This window comes from Coregonus clupeaformis, unplaced genomic scaffold (assembly GCF_020615455.1).
Source record: "Coregonus clupeaformis isolate EN_2021a unplaced genomic scaffold, ASM2061545v1 scaf1978, whole genome shotgun sequence".
Taxonomy (NCBI): domain Eukaryota; kingdom Metazoa; phylum Chordata; class Actinopteri; order Salmoniformes; family Salmonidae; genus Coregonus; species Coregonus clupeaformis.
In genome coordinates, this window is record NW_025535432.1 from 45,642 (window position 1) to 60,148 (window position 14,507).

A 14,507-nucleotide genomic window follows, 5' to 3' on the forward strand; every position below is an offset into this window, starting at 1 on the left:
TATATTAGCACTTGTTGGCTGCTTTTTCTTCACTCTGCGTTCCGACTCATCCCAAACCATCTCAATTGGGATAGAGGTCGGGGGATTGTGCAGGCCAGGTCATCTGATGCAGCACTCCATCACTCTCCTTCTTGGTAAAATAGCCCTTACACTAGCCCTCACACAGCCTGGAGGTGTGTTGGGTCAATGTCCTGTTGAAAAACAAATGATAGTCCCACTAAGCCCAAACCAGATGGGATGGCGTATCACTGCAGAATGCTGTGGTAGCCATGCTGGTTAAGTGTGCCTTGAATTCTAAATGAATCGCAGTGTCACCAGCAAAGCACCCCCACACCATAACACCACCTCCTCCATGCTTCACGATAGGAAATACACATGCAGAGATCATCCGTTCACCCACACCACGTCTCACAAAGACACGGCGGTTGGAACCAAAAATCTCTCCACCGGTCTAATGTCCATTGCTCGTGTTTCTTGGCCCAAGCAAGTCTTTTCCTATTATTGGTGTCCTTTAGTAGTGGTTTCTTTGCAGCAACTCGACCATGAAGGCCTGATTCACACAGTCTCCTCTGAACAGTTGATGTTGAGATGTGTCTGTTACTTGAAATCTGTGAAGCATTTATTTGGGCTGCGATTTCTGAGGCTGGTAACTCTAATGAACTTATCCTCTGCAGCAGAGGTAACTCTCGGTCTTCCATTCCTGTGGCGGTCCTCATGACAGCCAGTTTCATCATAGCGCTTGATGGTTTTTGTGACTGAAATCGAAATGTTCCATATTGACTGCCCTTCATGTCTTAAAGTAATGATGGACGTTTCTCTTTGCTTATTTGAGCTGTTCTTGCCCTAATATGGACTTGGTATTTTACCAAATAGGGCTATCTTCTGTATACCACCCCTACCTTGTCACAACACAACTGATTGGCTCAAACGCATTAAGAAGGAAATAAATTCCACAAATTAACTTTTAAGAAGGCACACCTGTTAATTGAAATGCATTCCAGGTGACTACCTCATGAAGCTGGTTGAGAGAATGCCAAGAGTGTGCAAAGCTGTCATCAAGGCAAAGGGAGGCTATTTGAAGAATCTCAAATATATTTTGATTTGTTTAACACTTTTTTGGTTACTACATGATTCCATGTGTTATTTCATAGTTTTGATGTCTTCACTATTATTCTCTAATGTCAAAAATTGTAAAAATAAAGAAAAACCCTTGAATGAGTAAGTGTGTCCAAACTTTTGACTGGTAGTGTATATTTTCTTTGCGGTTATACTTAAACATTTTTTTATAACAATCTACCACAGGCTGTATGGCAGTCGCAAGTAAAACAAACCTTCGCTCGACAGTGACCCAGGAATACCAGGACCCCCCCAAAATAAGACAACGCCATCTATACCAGTAGTGTTACTTTTATTCAAATTAAACTAGATTAAATCCTTCAGAACATATTTAATGATATGCTGCTTTTTAAAAATGAAACTAGGTGTAACACAGCATTGATTCATAAATATGTAGGAATGCACAACACAATGAAGCATATATATTGCTGGAATGCTTGATCAACTACGGCAGAAACCAAGTTGACTTATAGCACCAGGGTTGTTTAGGTGAACAGACACCTGGGGCGGTTGATTTGTGAGTTGCCCTTCATGCCCGCTCCCATACCCTATAATTCTGTATTTCTTTGTGACTCATTTGTATACAAGTAGGCCAGAAAAGCCACATCCCTGATTGGCAGATGAGTGGCAACCCTGATTAGAAGCACCTGCTGCACATCGTTTGTTCTTTAAAAATGCTGTTTTGAATTAAAAGAAAACTGTACCTACACACTTAAGGATGTAAAGCCGAAACGTCTGTGTACGCTATCCCTGATGCAGTGAAAATAAAGCGTACTATTTGATGTTCTAAATTATGTGATTTTTTTTTTAGTGCGAACCCATTACACCTTTTGTCAGTGGTAACCACTGTTCACATCAGAAGTGGTAAACGGGTGTTATTGAGGTATTCAACTGTTCCATTATCTTGCATTGTTCTCTGTACGTACTGTAAAAGAGGTATGTGGTTCTGTTGCTAAATCACACTTTAGTGCTACTTGTAACGGAAATGCATGCACAGTTAGAAAGGACGTTCTGCCCAGCACAAGACTCCAGTCCCTGTTTGAAAGCTGTGCTCTCTTCTTGCTGTGGGTCTTACAGGGTGTGTTTGTCAAACAGGTATTCTCCCATGGAGCCATGGGTCTCAGAGGAAGTGAGGCGGGTCAGGCTGCCCAGATGGTCGCCCAGCTTCTTGATGGTGTCGTGGCTGTCGGACAGGAAGTGCTGCTCTAGGAAGTCAGACAGCTAATGAGGAAGTAAATTAAAAGTAAGATTGTATTGTAATGCCCGGTTGCAACAGACACAGCACAGCATTGATATCATAGTGGTAGATGCATCCTGCAGGTATTCCTTCAACATTCGATCTGTTCCTCCTTCTCCATATTTGATCTGTTCAAATCACTAACAGACCAACATAGCTGTTATGAGCTTCAGTTATACATAGCTATCATATACATCTGATCTAATAACACTGTAAACATCCATTAAAATATGCACAGCAGTTAATCACAATGGGATAATTATCATGGACTTACATGGGGGTCAGTGTGAGTATTGGCACCACGGTGCACCTCGAGGAGGGACGTGTTGAGGGTTTTCTGAAACTCCAGGGAGAAGGTGATGGCCTCCAGGCCACTTCGCCAGTCCTCCCTGCTGGGTTTCTGAAACAGAGAGACAGACAGCGCATTTCAAGGAATCAGTTTGAGCAAGGCAAGGCCCAGAACCGCTAATCTAGATCACAGAGTAGTTATTTGGGATGCATCAAGCAAAGTTATTTGTATATTAGTGATTCTTCACAGTTCTCCTGCAATGTAGTCAAACAGGCACAGTGACTTGGGTATCACAACTGCATGTAGGGCCCTGACAAATCCGCGTTGAGGAACACGCTGACGGAATAACGGAATCCAAACATTAAAACGGAATACAGTCAATGCATTCTAGCGCCTCCCACATTCCATTCCACTTTTTAAGAGGTTTTAAAAATAGGTTATATTTGACTCAACATTCCATTACATACATTAAGGCATTGTTGGCAGAATAGATGGATGCAGCTCAATACATTTCTTGATAGTCCCAAAAATATTGCTATCAGGTTGTAAATCCCAGCTGGCCTGGTACCTTGTTTGCTGCCTCCATTCGGGATGCACTGATCAACAGGACTAAAGTTCCCAAAATGTAAGAGGACTCCTGTGGTATTGACATACATGCAGAAATCCAGTCGCTGCACAGCTATTTTCAGGTCTCTCCAGAGGTGTTCGATCAGGTTCAAGTCCGGGCTCTGGCTGGGCCACTCAAGGACATTCAGAGACTTGTCCCGAAGCCACTCCTGTGTTGTCTTGGCTGTGTGCTTAGGGTCATTGTCCTGTTAGAAGGTGAACCTTTGCCCCAGTCTGAGGTCCTGAGCGCTCTTGAGCAGGTTTTCATCAAGGATCTCTCTATACTTTGCTCCGTTCATCTTTCCCTAGATCCTGACTAGTCTCCCAGTCCCTGCTGCTGAAAAACATCCCCACAACATGATTCTGCCACCACCATGCTTCACCGTAGGGATGGTGCCAGGTTTCCTCCAGATGTGACGCTTTGCATTCAGGCCAAAGAGTTCAATCTTGGTTTCATCAGACCAAAGAATCTTGTTTCTCATGGTCTGAGAGTCCTTTAGCTGCCTTTTGGCAAACTCCAAGTGGGCTGTCATGTGCCTTTTACTGAGGAGTGGCTTCCGTCTGGCCAATCTACCATAAAGGCCTGATTGGTAAAATGCTGCAAAGATGGTTGTCCTTTTGAAAGATTCTCCCATCGCCACAGAGGAACCCTGGAGCTCTGTCAGTGACCATCAGGTTCTTGGTCACCTCCCTGACCAAGGCCCTTCTCCCCCGATTGCTCAGTTTGGCCGGGCGGACAGCTATAGGAAGAGTCTTGGTGGTTCAAACTTCTTCCATTTAAGAATGATGGAGGCCACTGTGTTCTTGGGGACCTTCAATGCTGCAGAAATGTTTTGAAACCCTTCTCCAGATCTGTGCCTCAACACAATCCTGTCTCGGAGCTCTACGGACAATTCCTTCGACCTCATGGTTTGGTTTTTGTTCTGACATGTACTGTCAACTGTGGGACCTTATATAGACAGGTGTGTGCCTTTCCAAATCATGTCCAATCAATTTAATTTACCACAGGTGGACTTCAAGTTGTAGAAACATCTCAAGGATGATAATTGGAAACAGGATGCACCTGAACTAAATTTCGAGTCTCATAGCAAAGGGTCTGAATAATTATGTTAATAAGGTATTTATTTATTTTTATACATTTGCACACATTTCTAAAAAACGGTTTTGGCTTTGTCATTATGGGGTATTGTGTGTAGATTGAGGACATTTTGATTGAATCCATTTTAGAATAAGGCTTTAACGTAACAAAATGTGGAAAAAGGGAAGGGGTCTGAATACTTTCCGAATGCACTGTATATGGAAAAATACACGTTTTACAATGTAGACCAATCGATTGGTCGAAAGAACAGACTACTTTCGTACAACCAATATATTTTTGGGTCAGGGAAAGCCCTACAGAGAAGTAACACTAAGCTAGCTAGGATAACATTAGATATTTGCATGTTATGTACTGGACGAGGGCTAGCAAGCGGTTTTCAAAACAACGGGATTACCAACTTGAGCAATAAGATCTCAGCTTGCTAGATAGCAAAGCCAACCGAATATACACCTTAGCAAACAATCATTTTGTAAACTAATGTTAGCTTCAACTAACATGACAAGTACATAGACCTATTTCTTTGTAAAACAATGTTAGACAAAGTCTATGATATTAGCCAGAAGGCTCTGCTGCTAGCTAGCTAACCAGTCAAGTCTTTTGAAGAAGCTAGCTATCTAGCATCATCTTTGTAGTGGTTATAATACATGCTGAAACACTAGTTTTCAAATTTCTAAATTTTCACAAGAGCATTGCTGTAGCGTTTAAATTCTGTGAATGCCATTTAGTAATTTTAACGAATTCTATCCATATTTAACGAGATCTCCCTGTTGGCAATGCCTGACAACGCACTGGAAATGGCTCCCCTGATAAGAAGAGGGCTTGGAACATTAGAGCGTGAAATTTGCATTGAGGGAATTCGACAATATTCAAAAATGTATTGAACTTAGTAGGAAATCAACTAAATGTATATATAATAAATCATTACATTTGCCCAAGTTAACCCTATCAGTCCCTAGACCCCAGCAAAATTGGCTTTTGATTTATCTGACTTTCATTTATTTGCATGTCCAGCCCTTATATATTTTTTATTTTACCTTTATTTAACTAGGCAAGTCAGTTAAGAAAAAAGTTATTTACAATGACGGCCTACACCGGCCAAACCCGGACGACGCTGGGCCAATTGTGCGCCGCCCTATGGGACTCCCAATCACGGTTGTGATACAGCCTGGAATCGAACCAGGGGGTCTGTAGTGACGCCTCAAGCACCGAGATGCAGTGCCTTAGACCACTGCGCCACTCGGGAGCCTCACAATGAAGTGTTTTAACATTTATTTTCAGGACAACCTGGGCTACAAGTAGAACACAAAACAATGACAAACATTTGCATTCATGAGTTTTAATTGACAAATTTAAAAAAACAAGGTCCGCCAAAGCAAAAACACAAAAAAAATGAATTTATATGAGTGCTGTATGTATTGAAATTGTTTGCTCACTGGAAAATGAATATCCAACTAGTCAGTGACAACTGTGTGGAGTTTGTGACAGCAACTAAGTGAGCTTATTACAGTATTATAGACACTATGTCCTTGGATTTCCTATGATCTTCTAACGTTTCTTGTGTAGCTTGTGAACGTCAGAGCAAAACATGTTACATGTGCGTGTTTGTGACAGTCTCAGTTTTTCATAGATAGCTACAAACTACTAAAAGAATAAACCATTCGGACTCTGTAGACGTTTTTGTAAAAATACCTGGCCCTGGGCCCCTTCGGGATCCACCCTTGTTTTACAAACACCGCTCTAGCTCAGCCCCCATTATTTACACGAACTAATGGTTGGTACCAATGGATGCAGAAGATGTTTAAAAGGGGTTAGAAGTCAAAATCGTGCCAGCGTCACGGTGGGACTCATTCGGTTAATAAGACATGAACAGAAAGCATGTGATTCTGTGTGTTGTGTGCGGTGCGAGCATATGCCTAGTCTACGCTTTTCATAGCCATTAGCGATAACGCTAATTGTCTGCTGGTGGATGGAAAGGCTTTCCCAAAAACCTTATCAATTAAATGTTAACTACAAAGTTGCCAATGCCTACCTGGCAGAAGGATATCATGATTATTTTCATTAATCCCGTGGCCATTTGTTCTGCAAACCCTGCAATCACATGAGCACTACAGAAACACTGGTAACCAAACAATGGTCTCTGGCTGGTGGGCATTGCATTTACGTCATTTAGCAGACGCTCTTATCCAGAGCGACTTACAAATTGGTGCATTCACCTTATAGCCAGTGGGATAACCACTTTACAAAATGTTTTTTTTTTTTTTTTTTTTGGGGGGGTGGGGGTAGAAGGATTACTTTATCCTATCCCAGGTATTCCTTAAAGAGGTGGGGTTTCAAGTGTCTCCGGAAGGTGGTGAGTGACTCCGCTGTCCTAGCGTCGTGAGGGAGCTTGTTCCACCATTGGGGTGCCAGAGCAAGGCCAATGCCTACCTGGGTAACTACATTTCTTACATTTTTCTCAGATCTCAAAAGTGGTCTCCTGATGTGATTTAAGCATTGTTGTAGACTTAGAAAAACAACAAAACTGGATGTTCTATAAAAAAAAAATAGATTTTGCGATCAAACCTGAAAACAAAAATGGAAAAAATGGTCCTGGGAAAACAAAAATGGAGAAAAGCGGAATTTGGGAAAAAACTTAATCAGGCCAAACATTTAACTGATTTTATAGGGCCCTATACATGGGTAAATTATGATAGTGAGGGAGAGGGCAATTCCAGGACAGTAAATTCAGCTGCCAGTCTCAGGTACAAAGGCCTTAAAAGCAAAATAGGAGTGAGCATGTTTTGTAGTTAACCGGGGAGAAATAGTGACTTACAGCGATGGTCTGAAGGAGAACGCGACCACCTCTCATATTCTGGTATTCCAGCAATTTCTCTGCTTGCACCCTCTCCTTCACAGAGCACTCCAGGAAAAACTAGAGAAGCTGGGCAAAGCCACGTCGTCCCTGTCGAAATACCTCCCCTAGGAGAGAACAGAGAAATAAAACATGAAATACACATTGGATAAAAACAGGTCAGTAACATCAACAGATCACATGTTTTTATAACATGCAGGAGCACAGAGGAGAAAATAGCCAGTGACATCAATAAGGGATCATTGCTTTCACCTGGATTCACCTGGTCAGTCTGTCATGGAAAGAGCAGGTGTTCTTAATATTTTGTATATACATATTATATAGATCATACCAGGGAGAGGTATGTGTAGGATGCAGTCAGCTTGATGTTCACCAGCTTGTTGATGTTCACCTCACTCTCTGGGTGGAAGTTGTGATTTACCTGCGACTGCATCTCTGAAATGGCAAAATAGACATGAAATTAACTAAAAGATAAATAGGTCACTGGTATGAAATATATATTGACTAATTTAATAAACCATATGTTCACCCACACCATTACTAGTAACTAGCAACTTTCTTTTCTGCAATGAAACAAAGGCATTGATTTTAAATAATAAGCGTAGTCTTTGGAGTTATGAAATCATAGCTAATATAACTCATGTCTACATGAAGCGGAGTCCGTGCAGCTGTATGTATAGCCTACTCATTGTAAATGTTGCAATTACGTTAGGCAGCCCTAGTATTTATATATCATATCAGGGTTTCCGGCAGCATTTTAATTTAATGGGCATTTGAGGAATTTACTGGACCCATAACCCAATTAGGGTCGCACCCACGGTGCTCAGAATGACAGAAATCACATTTACATTATGGTTATTCATCTTAACAGAACATGCAACTCAAGGATGCAACGGTGTGTGTCCTTCTTACCGAATTCCGATGCGCACTTTGACGATAGAATAACTGCCACATTTACTTTTCCTCAGCCAACAAGACGAGTAACGAACAGCAAAATCACTAGCCTATGTCAATCTAATATCCCCTATAGTAGAAAAGTTGACATTCTATTGGTCAGCTTGTCGTTTTGTGCGAGAAAGAAATGGCCTATTCCAAACAGACTCTGGGACAGTTGTGGGACGATAAAAGCAATAAGGCTGATGCAATAGATCAGAACGATTAGCTTAAAATGTTGATCAATTTATTTATTCACGTTATAAGCGCAGCAATGAGCACAGGCAGTAGGCTACGTGCAACTGTTTGTTCCATAATACAATTGGCGGGAAAACACCGGGCAAAAGCGCACCAACACATTGTCAAAAGCGCACCGCACTGCGAGCGGTTTCATGTGACAGAGATGAAAATATCCGTTAGAAATTTTGAAAGAGGGGAGATCTAAAGATGCAACAACTAGCGTGGGTTGCTAATATGACTATTACATGCACTTGAATGGGAAGCACACTTCAATTACCAGTTGAGAAATAAATAGTAGGCCTAGCCCTTTTTAATTGTTGCCATCAAAACTGTTTTTAACCTCTTATGGATCTGACCCTTTTTTTTTCAATTTGCCTAAAATGACATACCCAAATCTAACTGCCTGTAGCTCAGGACCTGAAGCAAGGATATCCATATTCTTGATACCATTTGAAAGGAAACACTTTGAAGTTTGTGGAAATGTGAAACTAATGTAGGAGAATATAACACATTAGATCTGGTAAAAGAAAAAAGTGTTTTCTATTTATTTTTTTGTTCCGTCATCTTTGAAATGCAAGAGAAAGGCCACAATATAATATTGCAGTTTAGGCGGAATTTAGATTTTGGCCACTAGATGGCAGCAGTGTGTGTGCAAAGTTTCAGATTGATTCAGTGAACCATTGCAATACTGGACTATTTTGTATCAAGTCTGCCAAAATGTGCAGAATTGGTCAAATTATACATTTATGTACACAACTATAGAGAACATAGAAAAGTGATATGGTAATAGAAAATGTACGTTTACACACTACCAGGAATGTCATACATGATGGATCATTAGCTTATACACTAACTTTCACACATCTAGATGGCCGTGCGGGGTGGGTGGGGAGCCAGAGACAGCAGGGGTTCAACTGTACAACCCAGTTCCTACATTTGAATATAAAAATTGATTTTATCCAACAAAACTATGCTACATTTTATCTCTGGTGGTCCTCTGTAGCTCAGCTGGTAGAGCACGGTGCTTGTAACGCCAAGGTAGTGGGTTCGATCCCCGGGACCACCCATACACAAAAATGTATGCACGCATGACTGTAAGTCGCTTTGGATAAAAGCGTCTGCTAAATGGCATATAATAATGATAATCTCTGGGACCCTTAGGATGACAAATCAGAGCAAGATTGCTGAATGTAAGTACATTATTTACCTTCAGAGGTGAATGTATCAAACCAGTTGCCGTGATAATTAAATAGAATTAAATAGAAATTAAACTAAAAATGACTTATGAATTCATTTTTAGAAACACGAGTTTGGCCAGTCTGTGGCTTCAGGCTCATGCAATGGTGCCTTGAGAGCAGGCCCGCAGCGGAGAATATCCTCGCCACACTTGCAGAGCCACTGGGAATGCTAAACACCCTTTTGGCCACTATTGCCAGGCTGGGCAGAGATGTAGAGTTGTTTTTTTATTTTTAGGTAGGCCTAAAAGGTTTTTAGGCTAAATAACCCAATCAAAACAGAAAGCTCCTTGAACGTGGGAATATGCCAGGCCAATTGGGCCAAAATCAATGATGGCCTATTGTATAGATAGAACAAAAATGAATGAAACGTTAAGAGCTCTGATTAATTTGTTTATAAATAATTTGCTACAATGACACACTTAGTTATCTACCCACCTCATTCCTTTATTTTAGCATGTGCATGTAGTAAGTACACCATCATGCTTTTGGGATACATGTCTTTTCACATTCCACAATGATTTTTTAGTTGTGGACACTAGATCACTGCACTACCTCTCTTGGTCCTCATCTTTGTAAGTCACCTTGATTTTGCACCTGTGTGTTTTATCAGTTTCTTTATGAAAACATTTAGCGAACTCCATGACAGTAGCTAAAGCAAGGGGCTATAGCAGCACACAAGTAGACTACAAATGCATGCTGGGCCGGGCATGCCCTGAGCCATGAAGTGAGCGCTACTGGAGCGAAATTGGAAAGGGTGAGAAGACCGACGTTCCAGCCTTTGGGAATCTTGCTCCGTGCTACAGTGAAATTGGGCACGCTCCGCTCCAGCTTCGCTCACATACTCTGATAGGTGGATCGCGGTCCGTATTCTGACCCAGAACGGACCGCGGGTCCAGATAAAAAAAAAGGAACAAAATGTTTTTTTTGGGGGGGGGTTACTCAAGTATATCAATACACAAGACATGGCAGGAAATGTGCTTTAAAGTTGCTAAATGTTCTCTCAGCCCCATGGCAAAATGTGAAACTGCTGGAAATTAGTTTTGAAACTGCATAAAAATAAAATCAGCCAACAAGATGTGTTAATAGTGAACAGTTTGGGGTCGCATTGTTGCGAGGTGGGGGTTTCTTACTACACTGATAAATTAAAATATCCATCTGGACCTTTGCCATCTAGCTAACCCAAAGGCCGGCAGATGGCCACATTGAGTCGTTTCATCTTACCGTCCACAGAGAATGCATGCAGCTAGCTATACATGTATCAACGTGGACCGGTTCGTATTGAAAAAGCATTCTCCATTCAGGCTGCAAATCCGACGATTTCCTCGTTAATGGCGAGAAGGCAGAAAAAAAGCGGGAAATAAGCCTACCATTCCACCACCATGGATAATGGGTTATGCCTAGGAATGCTAGTCCCGGATGTTGCTATTACGTTCAGCCAATCAGGTTGCAGGAACCTGTTTACCCCAGGCTGAATGTGGGGCGCAAAATCAGGATTTAGCATGGTGGTGGAAAATCGTGTTTCGCAAAGAAAATACGCATATTTCCCGCATTCTTGCCATTAAATCGAGTTAAGGAGGAAGTCGACGCATTTGCAGTCTCTATGGAGAACGAAAACCGGTACACGGGGGATGTGAGTGTATAGCCGGCTGCATCTATTCCCTTTGGACGGTTAGATTAAACGTCTCGATATCTGCCGGCCTTTGGGCTACCACTTAGCTAGGATAAGAGTGACCGGGCCTTCTAAAATAGTACTTAAGTACCCCTGGTCTAACATATCTCGAATCCTGGACTTAACAAATAAAGGCATGCCCATACATTGCAAAGTTTGGCAGGTTGGCACTTGCCAAGCAGTCTAAGTAATGCGCGACAGTGAGTGTAGTGACCAGGGACGGCCTGTTCAATAGGGCGATATGGGCGACGCACTGCCAAACGGGAAAAGGAAGGGATTTTTTTTCTAATCAATTATATCACGGCAACAGTAGTTATCAGTGTTGTAATCTGATCTGACTCCCACTAAATGTCAAATCAGGCTAAAGTCGTGCTTCAAATGGCCCCGCCCGTTTTTGGGCGATTTCAGTCAGGTTGAAAATCGCCCAGAAGTCTCTCATAGCCTGTCATGTAAAATCTATTTTTTTCAAATTTCAAAGCTTTCAATACATTCTCTATGGGTGTCTGTGGGCTTGCACTTACGCGCTTTCGTCATACGTGACGTAACCATGAACGTAACTAAGCAAATAGCGGCTAGCAGTGTCTCTTTGCGACCTGCAGTGTGGCGTTATTTTATGTTTTTAATTTGTACACTTAGTGGCGTTATTTTATGTTTTTAATTTGTACACTTAGTTTACAAACATTCTGCCAACCATGGATTTCGAGTGGTGGGTTTTGGACTGATCTTGTTGATCGTGTACATACCCGCTACGAACGGACTAAATAATGAAAACGTTGCTGGCAGCGGAATCCAATACAGCTGGGAGACTTGGCTGGATGACAGAGCGGACCTCGATCTGACAGTCACAGGGAAAATCGATCCTGGTAAGAGAGCGACTCTGTACCCCCGAGCCCCGACATTGAACTGCTTTCTGTGTCACTGTGACCTTACTATCTGCCCCGTGAGTTCCCCCAATTGTTTGTTACCGTTGTGTACTGTTGATAATCACAAGTTTACTGGAGAACTGAGACCAAGTAGAGACTTTGGACAGGGTGGATATGCACAAGATTTTAGTCAGACCAAGCTATAACATTATATATTTACTACGACAGTACATTCAACCAAAAGCTAATATAACAAAGGCATCAGAGATTATTTATAATCTGTCACAGAAACTGGAATCCATCTCCCCAGATCAGTCAATAAATGCTTCTGGTATTGACTTATATGCTGCCCCTGTCTTCATGTTGTTGCTGGACATATCTTTTTTAAAATGTGTGTAGGTCACCTAAATCATCAGAAAAATTGCCCCTCCTGAGAATTTTTTCAGGAGCCGCCACTGGTAGTGACCTACAGTACAGTAACGGTAGCTCGCTAACAGACAAAAACGAGGAATGCAGATCAAGACAAACTAGCTTTCTAACTGGCTAGGTCACCAACACGGGTGTACTTCTCTGATAAGGAACGTTAGAGATAGTCGTTAGCTACCTAGCTAGCTTGTTGGTGTTACCCAAATCAATATTAGCTATCCACAGTAAACAACTTAAATAATGTCTCACAGCTAACGTTAGCTTGTAAACCTCCAGCTAATTGCATTGACGTATCAAATACTGAAGTACCAGAATGTTGTACTTACTTTCTCCCTTTTGTTTCTAATCACTACCAGAGCAGCTAGTTAGTTGACCTGAGAAACAGCGCTTTCCTCTTCGATTAGGTTTTACGGCGGTTGGCATCCAATAAATGTTGCATTACCGCCACCTACTAGACTGGAGTATAACTCCCTTATACTTTGCTTAATTTTTTTATTTTAAATACCATACCATCTAACACTACACTAAAAAAAAAAGAAAAAATAACTATAATAATAATAATAACTACCATACTCCACTATTTAAAACTATTTATTCCTACTTCATGCCAACAGCCTTACTGGGCTATCAGTTACTTGTCAACAACACTTAAGATGTACTTCTGGGTCACATTATGTCATACATTTTCCTAATAAAAGTCATTAACCTGTATTTATTAATGATAATTGTCTAAACATGAACAATTATTCATATTTTTTCATATTTAGGTGACATTTGCATAAATGTTTGGTTTTAAAACATGTTCCGAGGTCAAATAAATGCCCCCAATGCAAATCACTGTATATCAGTGGAGGCTGCTGGCGGGAGGACTGCTCATAATATAGGCTGGAACAGAGTGTTCTGTCTGGAAAGAACACTCCGTTCCAGCCATTATTATGAGCCGTCCTACCCTCAGCAGCCTCCACTGCTGTATTGCCATTACATATTGGCTTATAGAGAAAAAACTATTATTTGTGCCAATGTAAAAGTGGGCTGGAGTGTACTCGGTAAGGTCTGTAGAATCTATATATGGTGTCATTTCATGGGGCTCTGAATAATATGGAGTGTTGCTGGCCTGGTCAAACAGCTTAAAAATGGGTGCCTGGACACTATATGGTACAAATATAGCACTGTACAGGAAAAACAATCCATTGTGTGTATATAAAACCTGTGTCCAGTCTACTCACTTGAGTCCCTAGAATACAAAACAGATGGGTTTGAACAAAAAGCTAGGTCATAAGAAGTGTTGCTGGACTTTTACTGTGTTCAAACAACTTAAAGTGAGGTGCCTGGACACTACAGTGCCTTCAGAATGTATTCATACCCCTTGACTTATTCAACATTTTGTTGTGTTACAGCCTGAATTCAAAATGGATTAAATAAATAAAAAATTCACCCATCTACACACAATACCCCATAATGAAAAAATGGAAACATGTTTTTATACATTTTTGTAAATGTATTGAAAATGAAATACAGAAATATCTACCAGTCAAAAGTTTTGACATACTTACTCATTCAAGGGTTTTTCTTTATTTTTACTATTTTTTACATTGTAGAATAATAGTAAAAACATCAAAACTATTAAATAACACACATGGAATCATGTAGTAACCAAAAACGTGTTAAACAAATCAAAATATATTTTATATTTGAGATTCTTCAAATAGCCACCCTTTGACTTGATGACAGCTTTGCACACTCTTGGCATTCTCTCAACCAGCTTCATGAGGTAGTCACCTGGAATGCTTTTCAATTAACAGGTGTGCCTTCTTAAAAGTTAATTTGTGGAATTTATTTCCTTCTTAATGCGTTTGAGCCAATCAGTTGTGTTGTGACAAGGTAGGGGGGTATACAGAAGATAGCCCTATTTGGTAAAAGACCAAGTCCATATTATGGCA

At 41.1% G+C, this 14,507-nt stretch overlaps 1 protein-coding gene across 1 annotated transcript; it reads right to left on the reverse strand.

Annotated features, from left to right (window-relative positions):
* Positions 1 to 1,391: 1,391 nt before the first annotated feature.
* LOC121562585 (ferritin, lower subunit-like) lies at positions 1,392 to 13,001 on the reverse strand. Its single transcript, XM_041874809.1, is given in 6 exon segments — positions 1,392 to 2,337; positions 2,628 to 2,753; positions 7,160 to 7,260; positions 7,263 to 7,305; positions 7,530 to 7,633; positions 12,894 to 13,001. Coding segments are annotated over 5 exon segments (522 nt in total). The 5' UTR covers positions 7,632 to 7,633; positions 12,894 to 13,001; the 3' UTR covers positions 1,392 to 2,187.
* Positions 13,002 to 14,507: the final 1,506 nt, after the last annotated feature.